Source organism: Clytia hemisphaerica, unplaced genomic scaffold, assembly GCF_902728285.1.
Source record: "Clytia hemisphaerica strain Z4C2 unplaced genomic scaffold, Clytia hemisphaerica genome assembly, whole genome shotgun sequence".
NCBI lineage: Eukaryota > Metazoa > Cnidaria > Hydrozoa > Leptothecata > Clytiidae > Clytia > Clytia hemisphaerica.
Window position 1 is genome coordinate 266,968 of NW_027103948.1, and position 26,421 is coordinate 293,388.

At 34.7% G+C, this 26,421-nt stretch overlaps 2 protein-coding genes and 2 long non-coding RNA genes across 4 annotated transcripts; all 4 read right to left on the reverse strand.

Annotated features, from left to right (window-relative positions):
* Window positions 1-343: 343 nt before the first annotated feature.
* Window positions 344-735, reverse strand: LOC136810013 (uncharacterized). The gene is made up of 2 exons (XR_010847048.1): window positions 527-735; window positions 344-405 (listed from the first exon to the last, which is right to left on the reverse strand). It is a non-coding gene; the product is annotated as an uncharacterized lncRNA (long non-coding RNA).
* LOC136810019 (uncharacterized) lies at window positions 735-12,080 on the reverse strand. The gene is made up of 7 exons (XM_067066586.1): window positions 11,845-12,080; window positions 10,474-10,558; window positions 3,812-3,928; window positions 2,528-2,737; window positions 1,834-2,184; window positions 1,294-1,503; window positions 735-1,172 (listed from the first exon to the last, which is right to left on the reverse strand). Exons 3-7 carry the CDS (start codon window positions 3,911-3,913, stop codon window positions 735-737), a joined length of 1,311 nt encoding a protein of 436 aa, XP_066922687.1. The 5' UTR covers window positions 3,914-3,928; window positions 10,474-10,558; window positions 11,845-12,080.
* A 4,467-nt stretch (window positions 12,081-16,547) lies between these two features.
* Window positions 16,548-19,004, reverse strand: LOC136810014 (uncharacterized). The gene is made up of 2 exons (XR_010847049.1): window positions 18,647-19,004; window positions 16,548-17,281 (listed from the first exon to the last, which is right to left on the reverse strand). It is a non-coding gene; the product is annotated as an uncharacterized lncRNA (long non-coding RNA).
* A 425-nt stretch (window positions 19,005-19,429) lies between these two features.
* Window positions 19,430-24,909, reverse strand: LOC136810016 (choline/ethanolaminephosphotransferase 1-like). The gene is made up of 7 exons (XM_067066582.1): window positions 24,573-24,909; window positions 24,112-24,401; window positions 23,718-23,802; window positions 22,825-22,962; window positions 22,521-22,679; window positions 21,072-21,229; window positions 19,430-20,605 (listed from the first exon to the last, which is right to left on the reverse strand). The coding sequence occupies exons 1-6, from the start codon at window positions 24,837-24,839 to the stop codon at window positions 21,104-21,106; spliced, it is 1,065 nt and encodes a 354-aa protein (XP_066922683.1). The 5' UTR covers window positions 24,840-24,909; the 3' UTR covers window positions 19,430-20,605; window positions 21,072-21,103.
* Window positions 24,910-26,421: the final 1,512 nt, after the last annotated feature.

Genomic DNA, 26,421 nt, shown 5'->3' on the forward strand with positions numbered 1-26,421 from the left:
GGAAATAATGTTTTTATCGTTCAGTAAGTAGAGTAAGAATGTCCTTACCGTACTGATTTTCTGAGTTCATTTTTTCGGCGAAGTCAAATCAACCTTCTCATCTGTGGAAAAAGCTGCACCATTTAGACCATGGTATTCAATCAAATCATCTTTAAAACCACCATGTGCATATAATTGATAAAGTCCATCTGTAATATCATACATTAAATTCTCACTTCCACTTGGTACTGTTACAATTCGAGTGAATTTACAAATAATACTGTTTTTACTCGTTTTGTGGGCTCCGTTCAAAGTATATCCAGTGGGTGTTGCTTGTAACGTAGGTCTTGTGTTCTTGGTAGTTTGAAAACTTTCAAGTTTGACAGTAGAGCCGTCGAAATAACAAACAACTCCTTTCGCTCCGGCCTTAAAAATAAAAAAAATGAAATTATACTTGCTATAAATTGGTATTAACACTGATTTTCCCTTTTTGCTGATCAAATTATCTTAAAATTAATGAAAAAAAGTAGATTAAAAATAAGAATACCATTTTTGCTGTAGGGTTTAATGGATTAGTTTGCGCCCAACTAATGTATGCATTATCTGCTTTTGTAGCCAAAGTCACATCAATGGTATTTGCATTTTTATTATGTTTCCACATAACTAGAATATTACAAGTATCACTTGAGGTACACGTTGCATCATTTGGTTGTTTATAACAAGTCAACGATTTGCCACATTCGTCTGTCGTAACTTCAGCCTGTCAAAATTTGGAAGATAAATTGGAAGTTAAAATGTTTGGAAATAATGTTTTTATCGTTCAGTAAGTAGAGTAAGAATGTCCTTACCTGTACTGTTTTTTCTGGCGAAGTCAAATCAACCTTCTCATCTGTGGAAAAAGCTGCACCATTCAGACCATGGTATTCAATCAAATCATCTTTGAAACCGCCATGGGCATATAATTGATAAAGTCCGTTTGTAACATCATACATTAAATTCTCACTTCCACTTGGGACTGTTACGATTCGCGTGAATTTACAAATGATACTGTTTTTATTCGTTTTGTGGGCTCCGTTCAAAGTGTATCCAGTGGGTGTTGCTTGTAACGTAGGTCTTGTGTTCTTGGTAGTTTGAAAACTTTCAAGTTTGACAGTAGAGCCGTCGAAATAACAAACAACTCCTTTCGCTCCGGCCTTAAAAATAAAAAAAATGAAATTATACTTGCTATAAATTGGTATTAACACTGATTTTCCCTTTTTGCTGATCAAATTATCTTAAAATGAATGAAAACAAGTAGATTAAAAATAAGAATACCATTTTTGCTGTAGGGTTTAATGGATTAGTTTGCGCCCAACTAATGTAAGCATTATCTGCTTTTGTAGCCAAAGTCACATCAATGGTATTTGCATTTTTATTATGTTTCCAAGTAACTAGAACATTACAAGTATCACTTGAGGTACACGTTGCATCATTTGGTTGTTTATAACAAGTCAATGATTTGCCACACTCGTCTGTCCCAACTTCCTGCAAAGGAACCGTATTTAAGAGCGGATGAAATGCATATATAGCGTCTAGTCATATTAAAAAGTCCTATGACAGACATTTGGAAAATTATTTCAAAAAATGTTAAAATTCCATAACTCGTTATAGGTTACATGTACAATCAATTAATGTGTAACTCGGTTAGTCTATGAGTTAACTCATCAGTTGATAGCACGTTACATATTTTTGAGATTTTATTTTTTTGGGATAGATTTTGAAATGAAGAAGAGTTTATTTTGTTTTAAAAGAATTATGGTTACATTACAACTATGGTAGACATAAAGTTTTCCTTTAAGAATTTGAGTAACATACCTCTACCATTTCTGGTGGTGTCAAATCGACTTTTTCACTTGTAATGTACGCATCTCCTCCTTTCAAACCATGGTAATGTATGGCAATACCAGCATCGTTTAGGCTACCAAAAGCATACATTTGATGTAAACCATCAGTAAGATCATACATTAAAGACTGGCTGGTAGTTTCGACTGTAACTTTACGATCGAATTTACAAATTACACTGTTTTTAGATGTTTTATAAGCATTGTTCAAATTGTACACTGTAGGTAGGGGTTTGAGGCTCGGGGGCTCGTTGTTGGTTGTATGAAAGCTTTCCAGTTTGACCTTTGATCCCATGAAGTAACAAACAACACCTTTACCTCCTGCCTAAAGTAGAAAAAGAATGAAATATTAACCTTTTCTTGTGTCCGTTAGTTTGAAAGTAGCTTTAAAATTTATAAGAATTAAATTTTAGGTTCATGGTTCATTTAAATTTGATAACTAAAGCAATCTAACCCGCAAGAAGTTAAACAATTGAAGAAGGTTCCTAACACCGTGAAAAGAAAAAGCAACGTGTAAACGTATCAACCAAAAGGTACAAATAAACTTTTTAAAACTTTTTGACTGGATTTATGGTATGGTATATTGTGAATATACATATTTCATTGCCAAATGAAGATGCCATAAATGGACTTAATTTAAAAGCTGAAAAAATAACTTGGATTTTTACCATAGCATTTGAAAGAGTTAAATTCTCGTTTTGCGCCCAGCCGATGTAAGCATTGTCTGCTTTTGTAGCCAAAATCACATCAATGGTATTTGCATTTTTATTATGTTTCCACATAACTAGAACATTACAAGTATCACTTGAGGTACACGTTGCATCGTTTGGTTGCTTATAACAAGTCAACGATTTGCCGCACTCCGCTGTTGTAACCTCCTGAAAACAGAAGAATTTATTAAAAAACGCAAAATTTTCCTCATGTATGTTTATTATGGTCAGTAACACGTTTAAAACTTGAGAGAACGTAAATGTAAATGATGCAAAAACCAGTAGCCATTTTATACCCACAGGGGGTGGACGAACCTTTCTAGAGGGTAATCCGAGAAAAACTCCCAGGGGATGTCTTTTCATTTTTTCAAGTGGGTAAAAAGTTACTCTAAAATTTCCAGGGGTAAAAGACTGATTTTAGTTCGTCCACCCTAACTTTAAGGTATGAAAAGAATTTTTTCAATGGTATTTTTGCAAAATTTTCCAGGGGGTATGACGCATTTTCAATATTTCTTTTTTGACTTGAAAAGGTTCGTCCACTCCCTGTATGAATTTTTAATAGAACAGCCCATTATAAGGGTGTATCAATTTTATTCGCCTTTTTAGTTAAAACTAAGAAATTCAACAGGTTCTAAATACTGAAAAAAAAATGTCAAAGAGCTTAGATAAAAGGAATTGGTGATTATAAATGCGTTTTATCAAGATGAATCTTCGGACAAACAATGGACTCTCGCTTATTCGAACTTCTATGACTCGAATCTTTCTTCAATACGAATTAATTCCCAGTTCCCTATCAAGGAGAAAACCTCTCGAAATTCTTTCTAGAATTCGAATCTCTTTGTGATCCAAACAAATAAAATTTCCCGTTCAAGTTTAAATTAGCGAGAGTCAACTGTAGGTAAACAGTACAACCCCGGGGGGTACTACCCTTGCTGACCGACGGGGGTGCTCCACTGAGGTTCGAAAAATGGACCCTACGTGGGACTTGTTTTTTCAAAATTTTTGCCGAAATTTGCGAAAAAAGTGACCCTGAATGGGACTGAAATTCCAAAATTTTCTAAAATGTTCTAATTTTCCCAAAAAGGCAGCCATGAGGAACTGTTTTTTCTATTTTGGTGTTTTTGCAACCCTAGCTGGAACTCATGGAGGTCAAGAAAGGTACCCTGACCAGCGGCGCATCCCCGTAGCCCATTTTGTCCTAGTACCCCCCCCCGGGAGTACAACACAAACGACGAAAGTTACCTCATTTGCAATCACCGAATTCAGCAGGAATACCACTAAAAGTGATGATAGTAGAATGTCTTTTGCCCTCATTATAATGTTGTTTATAGGTTTGCCAAACATCAATTCATTCCAAAACTGTAATAAAGAATGAAGAAAAGTTTCGCTTAAAGGTTTTATTTTAACTTTTTATTGTTCCCGTTTCATATTAGACACATATTTCATCACGCGTCTTGCTATTGTTATATTATGCTGATATAAGCAAAAAAATGTTTTATTCCCTCTTTCTGACCAATCTTGCTCCACATCCATGTCAATCCAATGTGAAAAAGCTTGTGAATTAAAATTGATGAGTAAGCAAACGATATCACTCTTATTTAAAAACAAAACCTTTAATAAAAGCGGCTAATCAAATTATCAGAATGTATCTTTTGCCCATTGCCACACATCTCATTCATTATTCCTCTTGCTTTAACTCACTCTTGCATAAATGTAGCACTACTTATACTTGGTAATTAATCAATTAATAGTTTCATTATCAGAATAAAAGAGCATCGTTATTTGAAATAAGGTTTTTTTTGGATGTTATGAGTAAAATGCAAACAGTTTATTAAAAGCGACACTATCAGTCGGTACCACTACATGAAAAAGGCAACTTTTGCCCTAACGGGAAGTATTTCCCGAACGGTAAGGTGAAAATAACCCGAAAAGGAGACTGTTTCCAAATTTCATCACTTTTCTGTTTCCCGTTTTGGTCAAGAACGTTCGTTCCCGAACGGGAAATAGAATTTTTGTAAACAAAACTGATTTTTGTTTCAAGATCGAGAAAAAGTTTCCAAATAGGGAAGTTTTTAATTGGGAATGGGGAAAGTAGAATTAAGAAGCGATTACCCGGTGGATTTCTTAACTACCTGGTAAATATTATTTATTTTTCCTTCTTTACAAGAGGGACAAGTTTTTAACTTTCCACAGGCATTTCCGAGTGCTCAGAGGCCACTTTCCCGATCATGAAACTGGTGAACTTTCCGATTTGGAAAGTCTATCCATTTCGGGAAGTTTTCCACCTTCCCGTTCGGGAAATATTTCCCGTTAAGGCAATAGTTACCTTTTCCATATAGTGTTCCCGACTGACTGTTACTTGTCATTCAAATTTAACAGCAGTGGTGGTCAACCCCCTGTCTTATATAATAATCCTGTCTACATCAGTTTTGTGGGACAAGGTTATCAATCTATATCATTCTGAGTCACTTCACTGGAAATTACAGTGGAGTTTCCTTTCCGGACGCACGGGCCACTGGGTGGCCCATGAATCGTGTTCCTATATGACGCACGGGCCACGGGGTGGCCCATAGCTTTGTAAAAGATTTTAACAGTTTTTGCGCCAAAATACAATAACATGGTTTTTAATAATGATTTTGAGATAAATTTCCCGTAACCTGCAAAAAACCGCTTTTCGATATCTTGTTTACAACTAGAATTATAGATTTTCAATGTTTGTTGTAAATTTACTCAGGCTAAATCTGTAAGGGAAAAATTGCTCAAAAATTTGGACAAAAAATCACTTTACTCAGATTCTTGGAAAGCTTTTGACATGAAATTTTTTTTACCCGGCCAGTAATTCAATTCTCTAAATCATATTCAAAGTTCAAGGCGTAAAGCAAATGCCTTTAACTCTATTTCTTTATTCAAAGTCAAAAATTTTGCCTTTCCAAAAAAAAATCTGCCGATTTTTCGGTCACGTGACCAGGTGTCAGCCATATTTAAAATTTTTTTTTGGTATTTCAAAACCCCTATTACATGTGAAAAAAACGAGGTATTACTTATCGTGATATCTTTTATCAATCACTTTCTATTGCAATTTTAGTGAAGCCAGTCAAAAATCAAATTTTTGTTTGCGTCATATAGCCGCGAAATCATGCGCCCGGAAAGGGTTAACTCGAACCTCTATAACTCGAATGTCTCCTTTAACTCGAACAAGTTTTATGGTCCCTTCAGTTAATAATGTCTACTCCATAACTCGAAATTTCCTTAACTCCCCGCGAGTGTTCGAATATGGAGACTCCACTGTATTTATAATTTTCGTATCCAAGTCATTTCCAGGTCCAGATTCTTTTCATTACTATTCATGATATGCACCATTGCAATGTCTTCTGACATTACATCATAGACCCAACAGCTGATTGGTTCTAAGTGACGTTATATCAGTCAATATGTCACTTTCAACCAATCACCTGTTGAACCCGTGGAAGACATTGCAATGGTGCATACCATGAATACGCTCCTTGGAAAGTAAAATACATAGAAATTGCGTATAAAGGGACCGGCCTTAAGGCCGGTTTCCACTTGCGCGCGCTACGATCGCACTTTTGGGCTTCAATCCTTTTTGCTTGGAAAAAAGATTACGTCATAAAAACGTAGCGCGCGCTTGAAAAAAAAGTTGAACACATTTCAACTTTTTTCAACCGTTACGTCAGTTCGCGCCAATGGAGTTGCTTCATTTTTCTTTTGACCAATAGCGTGGAAGCTTTTTTTTTTTTTTTTTTTTTTTATTTATATTTAGAGTCTTTTTTTTTTTTTTCAACGCATAAGATAAATCACAAATTTATTTGGATATACATACAATAGAAATCAAATATATTTTAAGAAACTGAAACCCTGCAAAGACCAGTGTGAAAAACTCAAAAAAAAGTCCAAACAATACGTATTGAAAAATACGTGTCTAATAAAATATAGTAATAAAAAACAAACAAAAAAAACTGAAAACTTATTGAAAACTTTAATTAAATATTACAAATGAAATTTGTGACTTCTGCGTCAGCAGTGGTGTTAACGAAAGGCGAGTGTCTCCGGTGCCTCCAGGACCTCGAGCCTCTCAAACACACCACAGCTGACCGAATCAGACTAAAAGAAATTTTTCGTTTTACATAAAAATATGTTTCCGAAAATGATGATTTATTTTTCTCACATAGAAGCTCGCTTAAACGGGCGTAAAATCGCTTAGTTTCTGTACTCATTCCACCGTTGGCAGAAAAAACGAGTGGTGTAAAAGTACCGTTTTCTTGATCGAGTATGCGATTTACATACTTTCTTTTCTTCTCTTTCTCCATTTGCTTCATCACACTAGCAAGATTTTGGTTTTGGTAACTTCTGGCTGAAGGGGAAAAAACCCTCACGTCAAGAAATGCCTTCTGTTGCCTCTGCCAAAATCCTCTTAGTGTAACATCAGCGCGGAGTTCCGAGTCATGATCGAAACGTTTTTGAAGAATTGGTTCCTTCTCAACATCTTTGCAAACAATTGCAGATAGATTAGCCGTTATGTTAACCAATTCATTGTGCCGCATGTGAATAAAACCGCCAACCTTGCACTGTAGTGAATGATCGACGCTGAATTTGGAGCCGCAGACACAGTCGCTCGGTAGATTTTTCATCTCCCAGTCATACCGAAGGTAGATTGCATCGAAGAATTCTCTTTTTGTTAGTGAGAACTCTTCTGACTTGATGGGGAGTGACGACAGCCATGCTGATGCACCGTGTGCACTGGCGATTTCGATTGCTCTCAGTTCCATTGGTGATGAATTTAATTTCAAGAGTTCGAGTTTTCTCTTGTTGAACGACAGTTTTGATTCGGTATTTGGACTACTGGTTTCGGTTGATGGAATGATGACTTCGTTCTGGTTTACGATGTTACGAACAAGATTTTGAGTGACTTTGATAGATTGTTGAAATTCAAGATCACACATCTCGGTGACATTGATTATTCCCAAGCCACCCATCTTGACAGGCAGAGAAAGAAGCTGTCTCTCATGATCATTACAGGTTCTTCCTTCACATAGAGCGGGGATAAAATGGTGTCGGATGATATTCTCTAAAGGTTGCAGCTCTTCTTTGATGTTTGGGATGGTTCGGTTGACATAGTTGAACTTATGTGCGAACACTGCTGTAAAAGCACAGTATGCTGATTGGGGGTATGCTTTAGCGATCTCGGAAAGGACTTTCAGTTGCTTGACCCAATGTTGAACGAACTTCTTAACGTACTCTGATTTGAATGTTTCGGTCCCAACAACTGCACCAAGATGACGCTTTCCCTCTTTTGTGATTTTGATGTTGGTATCTTTAAATATGATTTTAGCTAGTTCATATTTGTCCGGTTTTACGACGAGCCAGGATTTTGATCCTTTTGGGAAGTATCCGAGGTATGGACCGACGTTTTGAAGCATTGTCCACCATTTCAGGAGGGATTTCAATTTACCAGCTGCTGTTAGATCGTCAGCATAAGCAACGTGGTTGATGTCACTCGACTTGATGTTGTCGAATTTCTAAGATCTTCTTCGCATCTTCTTTTGCAGCATAACCGTTACCGCCGCCATCTTTATTTGTAGATAGCGTGGAAGCTTTGCTCGAAAAAGCGCGATCGAAGCGCGCGAAACTTTTCACGTTATTTGTAACGTCATTGGTTGATTGAAAAAAGAAGCAATTCCATTGGTCAAAATTGACGTAACGGTTGAAAAAAGTTAAACTCCCTTCAACTTTTTTTTGTTCGCGCGAAACTTTTTTATGACGTAATCCTTTCTTCAAGCAAAAACGGTTAAGAAAAAATCTTTCGCGCGCTTCACACGAAAGTGGACACATGCCTTTATTCACTTGCGCGCGCTGCGATTGCACTTTTTGGCTTCATTCCTTTTTGCTTGGAAAAAATGATTACATCATAAAAATGTAGCGCGCGCTCGAAAAAAAAGTTGCACACATTTCAACTTTTTTCAACCGTTACATCAGATCGCACCAATGGAGTTGCTTCATTTTTCTTTTGACCGATAGCGTAGAAGCTTTGCTCGAAAAAGTGCGAACGAAGCGCGTGCAAGTGGAGACCGGCCTTAAGAACAGTTTCATGTATTGTGATTTGATATCACACACAAGACGAAGATTTTTTTTTCAAATTAATAATGTCTACCACAGCAGATTTTGATGACACAAAAACATTAAAGAGTAGCGGTTTCCTTCTTAAAGGATTTCCTGTAACGTAGATACATACAAGTAGTAAATAATGGAAAGATTAAGCATAGAAGCAATATCAGCAAACAAGGAAAACGTATTGTAATGTAAAAATGAGTCAAATGTTTTTAATAATCGGACTGCGAAAAAGTATTCTCGTCAACCTATGAAAATCTTGTCAAAAATGTTACACAGAATGCCTAGTACCAATTGTCTCGAAATTTTAGTCAGGTTTTTAAATATGGTAAGTTATAATAAGGAGCAGTTTTTACGGTATCAAATCGAAGTGCTCTCTGAAAATATTCTTTGATTTTCAAACCCTATTCATGATATGCACCATTGCAGGTCAGACATTACATCATAGACCAAACAGTTGATTTGCTGTAAGTCAATACTCATCAGCTGCTGGGTCCGTGGATGACATTGCAATGGTGCACATCATAAATATACAAGTATATCTTCGTTTAGCGGCATATGAATTTATCTCAAAACCCCTTAAAGAAAACATCAACTAAACAAAAGAAGAAAGAAAGCGGAATAAAATTGCTACCAGGATTTAAATATACACTTCTGTCTTTAATGACTCAGTAAAAATAAATGCAATGTCGCATGTCGCATTTTAATCGCTTTGGTTACCGCCACAAAAATAATGTAATGACCAGAAAGTAAAACAGGCTAATATGGAATCAATTTTCAAAGGTTTATTTCAAATTTCATTTGACCCTGCAACGACACCATTAATAGAGGAAAAAGTGAACTTTCCCCAATTCTTACTAAAAGTTTTTCGCTAAATGATATGTCATTAGTGTTTTCTCTTCCTCCTTAGATGGTGTCTGTACATTGTCAGAGCTCTACGAAAACTATTCCCCATTAGCATAATTTCAACTATTGTATGTTGAAAAGATATATCCGAGGAGAAAATGAAGATGAAACTATCCTCCAATTGGACCAATTTCAATAAATTTGACTATTGAGCGAGACCAATTTAATTTGTTGTTCTACGGGCAGATCGTTAGCAAAATATGGGTCGGTCGGTCGGTAAAATAAGAATAAATTTTTCATTTATCAGGGTTGGTAAAGTACCGAAAATGTTTTTCAAAAAATATCTGGATCAAAAATTCACTTTTTTTTTCTTCGATGAAGATCATAATAGAATCTCAGTGTATGGAATGCTTGACTTTCTAAATTTTTCAATTTCTTGAATTAATTTTCAGCTTTATTCAAATTTGATTCTTAGAAATAACTAGTGTGTAAAATATATTGTAGTGGAAATTCAATATTATTATTTTTTTGATTTTAGCAAAAATAGGGTCGGTCGGGCCCGTAGAGCAACAAATTAAATTGGTCTCGCCTTGTAAGTTGAATATATATTTCCAAGGGAAAAATCAAGACGAAAAGCAACGAAACCAGTTGTTCTATTGCTTTATGCTTGCTGAAATTTCTGGATGAAAACAACAATTTTTCCTTGATAAGATCATGGTTTGCGATGACGGGAGAAAATTTGTAAATTTGAAAATTGACTCTGCAATATGCTTTTCAGACTGACTAGGCCCCCGAAGAACGAAGCTATTGAAAGGACGAAGCTATTGAAAGGACGAACCGTGATATTCTAGAAATAACATATTTTTTAAAAACGTGAGTTGGCCATGACTACCCCGAAAACAAAAAGTGTATGTATATAAAGATAGTCTTACCTTCAGCTCTGGTTTAAGCTCTTTCCAGTTGAAGGACTGTTTTAATCGCTCTTGAGTGATGCAACTAAATCCTAATCAAAGACCTCTAAGAGATAACAATCAAAGAAATTTTAAATGACGATAATGCTCAGCCCTACTTACTTTACATAGAGAAAAAAAACAATAATCTATTACTTTACAATATAATAAACTAATTCAGTGTCAAAGAAATTGTTCTCAGATCAATTAATTATTGCATCGTCATTCATCGAAAGTTATAGAACATTCTAGAGCATTCTAGTGGTTAGGCAGTCGTTAGGAAGTCGTTATTTAAAAGTTAGAGTTTGAAAATGATATATAGCTTTTTAAGGTAATTTCTATTATTAACGAAATGGTCGACATAAAATTCCAATTATGAATAAATCAGGGTTTGGACCTCCTCCTCTTTCGATAGCTATCTACTCTTAGGTGCCAAATAAACGGGGAGGGGGGTTAAAAAATTTTCGAATAAATATAGGCTACAGTCAGGCTTTTTGGAGCAAAATAAGGGGACTTCTTTTTGCCAACTGAAAATATTCTTAAAAATTAATAACCAGGGGGGGGGGGTCCTAATAAGGTCCAGGGGGGGGGGAGTTGGAAAATTTCGAAAAGTTAACAAGCGGGGAGGGGGGGGGGTTATTTGGCTCCTAAGAGTACACGAAGGTAGGGGAGGACGCCATTCTGTCTACCTGGATTGCTCCACTTACCCTTGACCCTCCTCTTAATTGCTGAGCATCAAGCAGAGAGGCATCAATTACCATTTGGGGATTCTTTGGTATGACCAGGCTTGGGGTTGAACCTTGCGCACCGAATTTTCTTTACCGCTGCACTGCGGTCGTTTATATGATATGGTATTGAGATGATATTGATCGTTTCGATGTGTCTCCACTTAATGTTTCCAGATTTTGAGTTAGATTTTACGCATAGGAATCGCACTAAGAGTTTCTATTATCGGGTTCCCGCTATTTACGATTCCTACTTTATGGGTTCCTATTATAGAATTTTATGGTCCAGACCAGTCAATCATAACGCCGGAAGGAAATTTACTATAGCTCAATAAAAAAATTCATTAAATCTATGATCTAATTTTCAGGGCTTAATGAAATTTTATCGAACAATCTAATCCGACCAAAATCGCCACTTTATAATATTTTTGAGCCCACAGAATAGTTTTTAACCGGAAATGGAATATTTACACCAGGAAATGAAGAAATTAATTTTGGGTTAGAAAAATTTCAACGGTTTTCACACAGTGGAGTTGAGATTTTAAAGTATATGTTTCAAATGAAAATGCGTGAAAATTAAAGGGCGCAGAAATTAAAATAGTTTAAAGGAAGACAATTTATTACTTACAATCTAGGACAGTGGATACAATAATTGATTGATCCATACATTTGATCGATTGATTGTTTGATTGATTGATTGATTGATTGATTGATTGATTGATTGATTGATTGATTGATTGATTGATTGATCCATTTGATTGATCCATTTGATTGATCCATTTGATTGATCCATTTGATTGATCGATTGACTAAATTTTTGATTTGATTTATCTTTCATTATTGGTTTTATTAGTTTTTATATCTTTCTCTAGAATGAATTTCATTTTTAATTTTTCACTGTAAGGAAAGAAACTTTTCGCTATTCCAAAGCAATTCGCGCAAGTTAATTTCTTTGCTTAAAAACTACCTTGATGTATATTTAGAATATTTTGAGTTCGATGCATATGAAAGAAACGATCCAGTCCTATCGCAAAACTAATACATAGGATTCCAGGCTTGAAATTATCCTTAACCCATGTACATTTTATTTTTTTATAAGCAACCCCAATTTGCAGCTCATGGCTGGAGTAGTAAGGTAAATAAGACCTAAGAATTTTTATATTGATTTGAAGCAAAATAAAGAACAGGAAAATAATGAAGCCACATAAGGATTACAATGACTGTTACTGTTTATTAAGATATTATAACTCGATATATAACATCAAAAATTTACAATTTAACTTACAGTAGAAAGCATTCACGGAAGTCGATCACGTGACAGTCTACGGTTGTTGAACTAATATCTTTAAGTCCGATTTGAATCGTACAATCAAGATATGTGTAGTAATACTTGCAGCAATCTTGTACTAAGTAATATCCGGCCGTTTCTACTGCAAAAACTAGTTAAATAAATTTTTTTTCCCAAAATCCATAAAGAACCATAGGAAATTAATGAAAAAAAAGGCAAAGGGGTGTCAACCACAAAAATAAGTTTCGGATATCGAAATCATCGATATCGTTACATAAGACTTAAAGAAAATAAAAATTATTATCAATAATTGAAAATATAAATATAACAGCATAAATGATATTACATCATATGTATATTTCAATATTCTCAGTTGAGCGAGACCAATTATTTTATTCTATCAATTACCGACCCAGCATTTGCTGCAAACAAAAAAATAATAATATTGAATTTCCTAATGTACCTGAATTTATCGGCGATCCAAAAAATATCTGCAATCTGATTGGTTAAAATACAATACATTTTGTATTTTACATGTAAAAATATAAATTGACGAAAAAATGTTGTTGCATTGTAGCGGTAGTAGCAATCTAACGTCACTTTGCTACAAAACTGCCCTGCGCTTTTTTCCAACACAGAAAGTGTATTTTTTGGGTCGCCGATAAACCAGTTATCAGACATTTGCTCGTACAATATGGAAATATTTCACTCGTTCCTGATTTTCCGTATATTGACCTCGCCCAAAGGCTCGGAAAATATTGTACGGAAAAATTTTGGAACTCGTAAAATATTTCTCATATTGTACTCGAAACTTTCCGATAACAATAACGTACTGGCTTCTTTTGAAAACAATTGACGTCAGTCTTTCGAGTCGTGTTGTTTTAGCGTGAACTTGTTCATGTGGCGGCATTTCGAAATCAGTTCGAATTCTGAAGTTCAACAGCTTGTCGAGCTGGTCGAATGTTGCGATTTCGAATTTTTCACTGAGGCAAAGTGAACATTTTACCGAGGCACGGTTGAAGGGTGGACAACGACGGATTGTTTTCCAAGTAATCTTTGGGTGTCTGTTTTTGCGTTTCAACCTCCAAATTTCCTTGGAAAGTTCTATCTCCTTTTCGTAATTCTCATTTGCGAATTAAGACTTGTGGTTCGCGATATAATAATAATAAAACTGTGTACATAATAGAAAATGACCATTGGCTACTAAACAACAAGCACATTATTTCTCAATTCCAAGGTAATCAAACAATGATTTTGGTAGATTTTGTTGTATTAAATATACTTCACTAAATGAAGTCAAAACAGCCAATCTGGCGAACTTTTTCAACAATATTTCACCTGTTTTAAAGTCGATTTTCCATACTTTGAAAAGCTTTTGGTCATAATGGTACATCGATGAAAACTCTCTGCCATTGCTAGACAAATTGAGTTTACCTTCAAATAAATAAGGATTTTCTGAAATTTGGAATTTTATTAAAGTATCTTTAGTTTTCAGATTAATAAACTGAAACTCGCAAAGACCATTGCCTCTGTCAATTCGATACTGTGCTAAAAGATGACCAAGGCGGGTTAAGATACCCACAAAACGGAAAAAAACACAATCTGAATCATCATCATCGGAGAAATCACGGGGTAAACCATCGCCATTGGTATTATCATTCCATTCAGCTAAAACCTCAACTTTGCCATTTTTAAACTTTAGAACGCGGTAACATTGGAATGGTCTTGATTCATTCTGATGAATAACTTCAGTTTGTGTTATATAATGCATTGTATTACGATATTGTTTTAAAATGTGAGAATCATGATCAGGAGCTGTTGCGGAGTAAGATGTTACGTAGTCACCATTCAAATCAAACTCGTAGGCCTTGAAAACCATATCCTCGACATCTCCGTACGCGTAAATCTTATCTCTTGTTAAAAATAAATTAGTATTAGAACGACTCAAGTCAAGAGAAATTTTTTTTGAATGCCAAATCTTTCCTTTTGATGATTGTACCAAATCAACTCTACATTCGGAACAAATTTTTTGTCTTTTTGGTGTATCCTCATGATCGATCGAATCTGGGAATCGATTGAAAGAGTGAACTAATAAAGTAGTCATTCCTCTATCGCGAGATTCATAATCAAATTTGACTTCTTCATAACTTTCTGTGTCAGGATATTCCAAAGAGAGGTCAGGTTTTCGATCCTCCTCAATAAAAATATCATGATCATTCTTCGTTTCCAATAAATCATGAAAACAAAAATAATACAAATCAATACATTTCAACTGTTGATGACCTTCCGAATCTTTGGAATATTTTATGATAGCATGCACAACTTGAGCTCCATGCTTGTCAAATGAGAATGTCCTAGAAAAATTCCGATCTTGAATATTTGGAAACTTCATTTTTATAAGATTACTCTTTAATGTCATTAAGTCTCGATCAAAATATACAAATTGAAGAAAACATCTTTGTTTATAATCATCTTGATAGATAAGATAGTATTGGCCGCTTTCCTCAAACCCTTGCTCGACTGAATCTGAATCAAATTGATCCCATAATGCAAAGGGTTGAATATTTTGGTCTCTAGTAAATTCTGATGGTAAGAAATTACATTGTGCCATTGTTGATACTTTTTTTTTTATTTTTACTGAAAAGAAAGAAGCAGTTTCGATAATTATTATTGTAATATTTCAACGTTATGTTTAGAAATCAAACGATTTCTGCCCGATTTCCACTCTGCGAGCGCAGTATTTGTATTATGTCTAAAGAATCTGTAGTTTATGAATTATCATATACTGGTGTTTTACTCACATATGAAAATAGTTCAAATATAGTGCAGTCTTTAGGCCTGGGGAACGGTGGATTTCGTCGGTCCAAGGCACGAGAAAAACTACAATTCGTCGGTCTAAAAAATCGGTTCGCCGTCTCTAGTACTTAATCCACGCTAATCAATACACTGGGAAGAATTCGCCGGCCTAGAATCTAGAATTCGCCGGAGTTAATTTTTTCATTGGCTAGACAATCAAAAACAAAGCTAAATCGAAGGTGCTATAATGATCACTTAATAATAAACATTCTTTTTAAGACCTGAAAACATTAAAAAATAAGGATATGCTGCACATTATTTGTCAATTCCAAGATAATCGAACAATGACTCTTGAAATTTTGAAATAAAATCCATCATTATTATAAAGGCATTTTTTTGAATGCCAAACTTTCCAAACAAATCGATTCTAAATTTCGAAAGACTTTCATTCTCAATTGGGTCTGACAATAGATTAAAAGTGTGGACCATCGACGTTGTAACGCCTTCATCACGGTACTGATAATCAAATTTGCCTTCTTCATAATTTTCTACGTCAAGATATTCCAAAGAGAGATCAGGTTTTCGATTCTCCCCCATAATGATATTATGATCGTTCTTCGTATTCAATAGATCATTAAAGACTATAATACCATTTGTCATTGATCAAGAAAAATCTTTCGATAGCATGCACAATTTGAACTACGTTTGTCAAAATAATTTATCTGGAAACTTCATCTCTATTAAGTTATCCTTCAATGAATTCAATAAATGAATTGAAGCACACAATTATTTTGACTTTGATCGTCTTGAGAGAAGTAGATAATATTGATCAGATTTGTCAAAACCATGATCAACAGAATCAAAATCAAATCCATCCCACAATTCAATGGGTGAAATATCTTTGTTCCCAACTTCTGGTGGTAAAAACATATATCGTTTATTTGAAGACATTCTCTTTTTTCCTTTCTATTTAGTAGTTTTTCTTTTATATATCTAAAACTAGCAAGTAGCTTTCGCTATGATGCTCCCGATGACAGGCATTTGACAGTGATTGATTGAAATTCAGAAAAGGCGAAATGCCGTGTTTATTTTTGTCAGAAATACAGTGATATTGCAAAGTATTCAATTTTTCTCAGCCATAGCTTGCACTAAACATGCCCCCTTTAATAGATACCTGATGAAGCTTGAATTACAAAGCTTTTCATGTTTTATTTCTTGGAATAATCTTCAGGAAATATTTGAATGACTTTCTTCTCAAAAGCATTTTCTTTGAAACAACAATAACAAAAATAAAAATAACAAACATATCAAAACATTAATTTATAATTTCCAAGACTATATTTTGACAATGATATAATTTTCAGCTAAGTTGTTGTCTATATCGTAATGTAATATTGTTTTGTAAAGAATACAGTGGATACAGAAGCATTCCAAAACCAAAATGATTCAAAATACAACCAAACAACAGGAACATAACATGAAATATCCTTCAGGAATTTCTCCAACAAAAGGAGTGTTAATGTCAAGTTTGTGTACCGTCAACTGCTCTAAAATGGGATTACTTGAGATAACATGGGACATACTGCCTTCTGGTCAGCTTTTTCTCTCTATCGTCACATCATCTTCAACAACAAACAGATCCATGTTTCTTGGACAGTACAAAAAAGATGATTCTGTGGAGGTTCGGCTAAAATGGTTGCTGTTTTGGTGTCCCATTGCACAAACATTGCACAGCTCCATTAAAAATGAAGACAATTCATTCTAATTCTTGTTCAACATTTTGAAGTCAAAACTCTTGTCATTTTTAAAATGTTATGTTAAAATGAAGTTTGATGATTGGTTGAACAACTGCTATCTTTGTGCAAACTCAGCGTATTTGAAGCAGCGATTGACGGTACATCCAACGTGTAAAACTACTTTAATGGTTAATATGGTATTTGTCATGGTGAATGAACGAAGGCTGGAAGGCAAAACCATAAAGCTGAAATAGGAATAGAGAAGAAGAAACTGTCAATAGATAATTTGTAATAAATATCCAGGTGATCTCAATCAGATCAGACTGTTTGATTACCGTGAAAAAGGGTAATCACTGGAGGGAAACTGGTATCGCATCCAAATAGTAGAGCTTTCTGGTAATAAAATTGTAAAAATTCAAAAGTCAAAAACATTTAATTTACATTTTACAGTTTGGAGGCAATGTAAAGTTTCCCTCAAATGATGCAAATTACCCTTTTTCACGGGTACCAATCTAATCTAACATTATCAAACGATAGGTGTTACAGTCAGGCACATCCTGGCAAATGAACGGGGTGAGCATTTGCATGGGGTATTCGTCACCCAGTGTAAATGAGATAGGACGTCTCAGGCTAAAAGCGTGAAAATGAATAAAAATGAACTTCAAACTGAAAAAGGGAAAAAAGGAAGAAAACTGGGAACTTTATTTTTTCGTTAAAAGTTTCTTCAATCTTCGAAGACAAAATTGACCCATGGAAAAAAAATTTCATCTATGCAGTTCTTTGAAATGAAGCAAAATATTTCCAACCTGGTTCAATTAAACTGGGTATTCGGCGCTATTACATCACTTTCGTTTTCGACCCCGTTCATTTGCCAATGGTCGCAAGTGAAAAATACCCCGTTCATTTGCCAGGATGTGCCTGACTGTGTTAGATTACCGCAACCAAATCGAACAGTCACGAAACTAAAAGATTCTGGTAAAGTTGAATTATGTTCGAACGACCCTGTCGATTCCCCGGACTCCAGGGATTTTCTTGTTGCGTGTCCGAGGATTTTAACATTACTTTTTGAGACTTACCCCGGACTGAACGCGTGGTCTGCGAGACGTACTTAAACAATTGGGCAATCACACATGGGCGTCAATTTCATCATCCCTATTCTGCCCGCTTTCATGCAAACTTGGTCGACCGTCGTGCGTTAACTCGTGACAACACGTTCACTTATCCAGCCGCGTGGTTCACTTATCTGGTAGCGCAATTTGTTTGTCTGGGGATAGAAATATTTCTTTCGTTCGACAGGGTCGTCTTCGATCAGGTTCAGTAACCAAACACCTATATATAGTTTGATTCTGTTTGATAAAATTTGATAGTTCAATTACGAAAATTTGGATCAATTGAATTCAATTGACATCGCCTGGAGATAAACAGAAGGTTCGTTAATGGTGATATGCAAAGTTTTTTCCAATTTCTGATAATAATTACCCAAAAGTAACAGTATAAAGTAACTGATGATGCCTGATTATACAAGAAGGATACAAAGCAAAAAGAACCTATCTGAAACATTACTTTTCCTATCTGAAACATTACTTTTGATAAAATAGTATTATACTTACTATCAAAGTTGCAGAACAGTCTATGGGATTATACCTTCTACTTTCTAAAACCACCTGGTCCCAAGTACCAAGTTGCTTCGTTGCTTTTTGTTGTATTCCAAGCTATGACTTTGGAGCGCTAAAGACGCTAAATTTCTGTTCACGCGGTGTTGTTGTATTCCAAGCCATGACTTTGAAGCGCCAAAAACGCAAAATATCTGTTCGCGCGGTCGAGCTAGCTTAAAAGCTCATCACACAGCAATCTTTTAGTTGATGCGGTCACTAGGTTACATCGTCCCGTTTTTTCTTGAACAATTTTTCGCCAGCTCGATCCCCAGCCTCGTGAAGCAACATAGGCTCCCTTCGGGAGCAATGAAAAAAAAAAGGTAAACAAACAGTTTGTGAAAGTACTTTTTTTGGACCAGGTTGTTTTTCTTACAGACTGAAACGGCAATTGATTATTATAATGTATTACAACATCTTGGTTTCTTTCTTGATTTTTTACAAAAAGATCAGAAAGATGCTTATATTGTGTGCAGTGCATATTCGAGTTAGGCTCCACTGTATTTAGCAATGTGGGTTGGTATTATAGGAAGTTAAAAATGGTGATAAAAAGGGTCCAAGTACTTAATAGATAATTTTGCCATAGCTGAATACCTTTCCCACAGTATGATCATTTGGCAAACAGCATTAAAGAGGATTGATGTAATATTTTTCAAAATGGTGTACCTCATCACACTTACATAACTACTCAAATTATCTAATTGTTTCTTCGTTGAAATTTAAAGACAAAATTACAGTGAATGATGATAGAGGACTTCAAATCCAAGCTGTCTGATTCTTATTGATATCTCCAGGTAATATAATAGAAACTAACTAATAGACTATACATGTAATAAAATAAAAAATCATAAAGTATCAAAGTTCAATATAATATGAGATTGATAGAACAAAAGGATCACCAAAGATATGTATAAGCATATAATCAAATCAAAAATTATGTTTGACAATTTTATCGCTTTTATAATGTTCTAAAGCCTATAAGAGTTGAATCTATAAGAGTTTAATAAACTGATACTCTTTTTCAGAACCAGAATAATTTTATTTAGGCTCAATTTTTTTTCATTTTTCCAATTAAAAGGCTAAAGTTGTCCTAATTCTTTATTTTAAGAAATAATTGAGGTATGCTTTAATCCATTTTTTACTACTTTGACCTTATCCTGTATAGAATTCATCCATTTAAGAACACTTAGCCTGCTGCTGCAGCCTCAGGAAATTCATAATGATGATGTTATAGTAACAGAACAAAATTTTTGAAATGATAAAAGAGTAAAAAGGCACAATAAAGATTGTACACAATTATTTGCATGCCATAAAATACAAAAGAAACGAAAAATAAGTACTACAAAAACTAGTGATAACGATGCATGCTTTTGTCTGCTAATCCAATATTTTTTCAAATTTACCACTGGACTCCTAGATTGAAGCATTATGTATAGACCAAGAGTTATTTACAATTACTAAAAGATCCGGGCTACATATGGTATAGCAGATTGCATTTTGACATGTTTTAGAAAACTTAAAAAAAAACATTTCAAAATGTAGTGGGAAAACGCCTTTAAAAAATATCAAACAGAATGAAAAATTCTTAAAGCTATACTCAATTTATGATTAAATAAAAATTCACTATAATTCTACTCATCTAAACCCGTCGATTAACAATAATAATAATTAATAACAATATAATGATAATAAGCTATGTAAAATATGTATAAAAACTAAAGGAAAGCTATTAAAAAAATTGCTTTTGCTACGAATTATTTTCATCTCGAATTATGTTTTCATAATCATTATAATTTATATATCTTAATCATCTTTTTCCTTTTCATAAGGAATAGTAAAAACGGCAATACCAAAATTTTCACTGATTTCTTGGCACACTTGCACACTGAACACCACAAAGTTCAAAACACTGTATACCTGTAGAAGAAGAAGTTAAAGTAAATTTTCTAACATAATAACAAGAGTTTATGCATGTATTGTATGACTGGCTTTAATTTTTGGAGACCTTATAAATATTTTTTGATGAATACATAATAAACACAGCATGACGTTTACAAAAAGCTTGAAAATATTTCAAAAAGTATATAATTGACTCTCGCTGATTTGATCTTCAAGGGCCCAAAAGTTTTCTTCGAACTAGAGAAAGATTTGAATTACGAAGAGTAACTTATACCATCCCCCATCTGAAGAGGACCAATATTTTAGTTCGAATTACAGAAATATTCGAATAATGGAGGTTCGAATTAGAGAGAGAGTGGACTGTAACTGCAAAAATATCACCCAAAGAATAAACATCCGATAATGATGACAGGAGGTAAAGGAGGATGCCCTTAAGACGGTTTTCAGACCATTAAATTGAAGAAAGGAAGAAGTAATTACTTACAAAAAGAGCTAATAGAAAAACGTATTCTGTGATTACTGAATCAAGTGCCACATAAGAAAGTAGACTTTGTACACTGAAATAATTGAAGCAAGCCAAGATATTGGCCCCAACATTGTAGAGTCGAGCATATCTAATGGTGATTTTGACATTGAAGCGATCTGAAATCGAAAAGAATGAGTATGTTAATCAAAATTCTCACAAGTCTACATAATATATCAATATCTACACAATTGTAAATACAGTGAAGTCCATGGCTCCGAATGGGGTTCTAGGTCCCCCAAACAAATTTAGGTCCTTCCTATGATTTAGCTCCCCCCACTTTTCAGTAAGGTTCAGGTCCCAGTTGAAATATAAAGGTTCAAGTCCCTGCAAAAATTGCTTTCAAGGTTCAGGTCCCAGCAAAAAAAGCTACTGTCATTTCTGGTAGTATTATTACTAGTTTTTTTACGTATCAACATGGGATGTCAACCAACTGAGGAAGAGAAGAAATTTTGAATTTTAAGGGTAGAAATCTGCCATTTTAGCCTACATTTTGATAGAATGTAAGAGATAATAAATTCAATAGAAAAATCCTTAACTTATTAACCAAAACAATAGTGAGGGGGTATTTTACAGTTTCCTAATTAGCTCCCCAGAACTTTAGTGTAGCCCTTCAGCTCCTCCCACTTTTTTTAGGTCCCCCCTGAGTTTAAAAAATGAGACAGCTCCCACCCACTTTTAAGCCAATTTGAGATTTACACCCCCCCCCCAAATAAGTGGGGGGGGGGCGGAGCCATGAAGTCTCCATTATTCGAAGCTTTACAGCTCGAATGTCTCCTTAAATCGAACGTTTTCTGATCCCTTCAGTTGACAAAACCTCATAAAATTTACTCAAAAACTTGACATTTCCTTAAAACTCAAACAAAGCGCATATTTAAGTTAGACTCCACTGCATTTAGCAAAGTTGGTTGATATGTAAGGAATACACCTTTTCGACCTTAGCCGCCAATTGCCGCGCGGGCATTTTCTTGTCCGCTTTATCCCACTAAACTCGATCCAATCCTTTTTTGACACATTTTTCTATTGTCAATAGGTGCGAGAAAAGGACTGGGACGGTTTTAGTGGGATAAATCGGACAAAAAATGCCCGCGCGTCAATTGGTGGCAACGGTCGAAAAGGTGTATTTAAAGATGGTGATAAGAAAGGATGCTAGTACTTATTAACAGATGGTTTTGCCATAGCTAAATACCTTTCACCGCAGTACGGCCATTTGGCAAATATCATTACAGAGGATTGATATAATTTCACTTTTTCAAAATGGTGTACTTCATCACACTTACATAACTACTTAAATTATTTAACGCAAAGTATTGCGTTAATGCTTGAGCCATAGTAATTTTTGAAAGATTTGCCTTTCGCCTTTAGATTGTCGTACTCATTCATACTTGATTAGTCAAGCCAAAGACTTACCACAAGATTGCAAGTAATTTTAGCTGTAGAAAACCCAAACATCATCATGATGAGTACTGGTGATGTATGAAACAGGTTGTCTGTGCTATGTTTGTAGACATAGAATGCGCATGCGATGACGATGCCAATAGGTACTACTGGTGTCAACACACTTGTTGTCTATAAATATGAAATATGAAAACAAAATTTGAAACCTTGCGTTAATAATAAGAATTGCAGCTAAAAAATTACTACGTATAATCAAACCTAAAAATGAATCAGCTATCAGAGCATTGAAGATTTATCAAAACAAAAACGTTCATACCGCAACTGTGGTACCATTTTTACCGGCACCTCCTTTGAATATTTTTCGGAACGCTGTGAGTGTATATATGACAGCAGTGAATGCACAGACGTATACTAAAAGCTTTGCGAGTGGCATTCGAAACTGTAGGACCATCACCTGAAACATTGAAAGTATACTTAGAAAACAATGAAAAGAATAGACCTTTTCATAAATTACGTGACGAACATCACTTGCCTCATATCTAAACAAATACCATGGTGATCATGTCCTTTGAAACATTATTAAATAGTTTTTTTATGAATAGAAAGTCGTTTTAATAAAATCCGCTGTGAGTTAATCACTATGGCAATAATTTCAAAACGAGGCAAGTGATGTTCGTAACGTAATTTATGAAAAGGTCTATTCAGCATCAGTTTTATGTTTTAAGTCTTTTAATAGCTTGATATTGTGAGAACCTTGGGCATATAGCCAACAACAGGGCATTTCCACTAACTTGTGATTACATTATGTTTTATTGGGATTTTTAGAAATTTAGTTTCTCCATGTTGGTGGGTCAATAAAAAACTGTTGCTGGTTTAAAAAAGTGGCGGTTCCATAATGTAACAAAATTGGCATTTGCAATTGGTTGGCTGGGATTGAGTCTTCAGAGTTTAAGAAATAGTGAAAAATAATTTTAAAGAATTCATTAAAGGGAGAGGAAACCTGCAAAGAAAGAAAGTGAGATGCTGAGACGAAAGTCCATCTGAGACGGAAGTATTTTTAACACTACAAATACAAATATTGATTTGGGCCATTTAGACCATTTTAAAGGATAGCAAGTTTGAATTAAAGGACTCTTCTAATTTCAGATGGAATGGTTCTAGCTCTGCACCAATAAAATCTAACTTAGTCTTAAATCACGCATTTCTTACTTCTTGTCTGAAGAACTGTGGTCCGTAAATACCAGCAAAAACATAGATAGCCATTGCTTGGACTTGCGCTTCTGTAACATCAATCCTATGGAATGAGTAAAAGAGGTATTATCCAAGGATTCCAGTTTGAATTGTTGTCTTGTGGTGGAGAATTCAATTCGAAGTTAACAGTAGGTATGTGATATGCTTGATTATGTTGGATGGGAAAATATTGATAGAGGCAAACACACAAAACAAACAGATGAAGATTTTTGAGAGATGTGTAAATGCATTAGAGGATAATAAGGTAGAGCCGAAACCAAAGTTATTGCTGCAGGGGATGGGTTATTTAAAGACTTGATTAACTTCTCATCTTGTATCTTTTCCTATTTAAAAGACTAAAGAGGATCCTTACAAACCAAACATCAGCTTTCCAAAACAGTACGTCTGCCAATGTGCCAGATAAAAAATAGCCACATTATTGATGAAAAAGAAGAACAAGTATCTAGGATATGTTCCTAAAGACAATGCACATGCTATTGAGGTTGATAAGAATAGGGTTGATACTGCATCACATCCGTGATCAAAGAGTTCACCCATTGGAGTTGAAGTGTTGGTTCTTCTAGCTTGTTTGCCATCGATTGCATCTAGGGTCTGGTACAGGAAAAGACCAATAGCACAGAGGATAAAGACCAAACCAGGAACCTAGAAAAGAAATGATTGTTGATTGCAAACAGATTTGTTCAAACAAAACAGATGGTTGACAGGGGAGTGTTTTGCAAACCTAGCACAAAGTTTATAGGAAAATGGATAATGAAAACACACAAGGAAAATGTCACAAAATTTATATATGCAAAAAATGTGAATAATACCCACCTCATCAGAATCTGCCTTTGGTGAATACAACAATATCAAAGCACTGGTTAAAACATTGATAATTAGTCCAGAGATGGTGATCAAATTTGGGGCCACCCACAGTGGCATTTTACTGACAACATAGTTCCAAAAAGGTTGGAAGAAAACCTCCAATGCCGATTTGCCTTCTGAGCAATATTTATGATCTTTAAGTCTTTTTAGTTGCGAGTCTGTAAGCACGGTCATGTCTTTTTTTCTGTTACATAGATATAAGAGATGGAATTTCATGATCCTGATGTCTTATAAAATCTTTTCATGTGTGAAACAGATAAATCAACAAGTTGTCTGTTAAACAACAAAAATAACCAAAACAAGCCTCTCTATGGTGTTCTAAGGCAATGGTTTTTATTTGTAAGATATCATATAACCCAATAGTAGATACTTGAGGAAGTCAGCAAAAACATACATCAGATATCACGGCACATAAAACAAAACAGAGCAAAATGAAAACATTAATTACTTAATAAAGTAAATAATAGAAACAAGAAAATTACTTAACTGAGCAAATAATTACTTTCTCTACCTCTTTTAAAATGAGGTAGATAGATTGCAACTGGAGAGAGAGGAAAATGATAGATGTTAAAAGGAAGTGTTACCAAGAGAAAAACTGTTGTAATCACCCATACGACAGACAGCTATAATCAAATGAATTGTTATGAATAAACTCAAGACATTTTTGTAAAAATCAAAGTCCATTTTCCATAAGAGAAGTATAATAACAAAGTAAATGTCATGTGTTTTCATCTCTTATTTCATTCGAGCCAGTTCTCAATCACAAAACGGTTTTTATTGAACAAAAGCATTAGGCCATTTAAACTTTTTCGAATAAGGTTGACTATTGATTTAAAAAAAGTTTTTAATAAGTGCTCCCAATATGAAACAAAATGTCTTCAATGAAATCAAGTGGCACCAATGATTTAGGTCCCCTGTTACAATTTTCTTTGGGCTAAGTGCTCCTTTTCACAATGGCTGACAGCACTGGTTCATTATTTTCAAGTCACTTGTAGACCCAATTGGAAAATTGATAGTAAGCTAAAGGAAACCAATGAAATAAATTTACCAACTCAAGAAAATATCATTGCCATAATATGGGACTTGCAATTAGAGATAATTAAATTTGAAAATTAAAATTAAATTTGGCAAGAATTTATTTTGGCAAATGACCTATGAATTTAAATTTGGCAGAAAGAAATTTTGGTGAATTTGGCAAAATTTTTAGGCAATTTACCAAATTCGCCAAAATTTTTCCCCTTAAGGTAGAAGCTAGAAGTTCACATCCATTAGGCTGGACTTAAAAAATTAATGGTTTGCCGTCACCCGACCGACCCTACCTCGAAACCTGCCGACCCAAAAAATTTTAATGCCATTTTAAAGAAGATTTTTTTTACTTCAAAAACTTCAAACAATAAAAAATCAAAACTTGTATCTTGTTTGTCTCAAGCATAAGAATCTTAAATTCCCTGCTAGCACTTCTGTTTTTTATTCAAAATTACCTAAATGTAAACAAACTGTTAACCCTTCCATGGACGAAAATTTCATAAATCGCCAAAAAAAAAATTCTAACCGACCGACCCACCTCCAAAATCTAGGGTCGGGTGACAGCAAACCAACAATTTTTTAAGCCCAGCCTTAGAGATCGCTTAAAATCACTGTCTGAGCACTTTTCATAGAATTTCCTCAAAGATGCTTGGAAACTTGTGAGAGATCTTGGTGGAAAACTTCTAAACCATCTACAGTATTCAACTTAAATTAAACTTCAAGTGAAAAACATTTGGAGAACTGGCTTCTAGCTTTCAAAAATCTTCTTGGT

What these genes read in the sequence shown, in the direction of transcription:
- LOC136810019 (XM_067066586.1), bottom strand. Translation starts at nt 3,913, where the DNA reads ATGTTTGGCAAACCTATAAACAACATTATAATGAGGGCAAAAGACATT. An exon ending in TAACTCTTTCAAATGCTATG is followed by an intron (nt 2,185 to 2,527) that starts GTAAAAATCCAA and finishes TTTCTACTTTAG; the next exon opens with GCAGGAGGTAAAGGTGTTGT. An exon ending in TAAACCCTACAGCAAAAATG is followed by an intron (nt 1,173 to 1,293) that starts GTATTCTTATTT and finishes TTTATTTTTAAG; the next exon opens with GCCGGAGCGAAAGGAGTTGT.
- LOC136810016 (XM_067066582.1), bottom strand. Translation starts at nt 24,839, where the DNA reads ATGAAATTCCATCTCTTATATCTATGTAACAGAAAAAAAGACATGACC. An exon ending in CAAAGGCAGATTCTGATGAG is followed by an intron (nt 24,402 to 24,572) that starts GTGGGTATTATT and finishes TTTCTTTTCTAG; the next exon opens with GTTCCTGGTTTGGTCTTTAT. An exon ending in CACAGTTCTTCAGACAAGAA is followed by an intron (nt 22,963 to 23,717) that starts GTAAGAAATGCG and finishes TCAATGTTTCAG; the next exon opens with GTGATGGTCCTACAGTTTCG.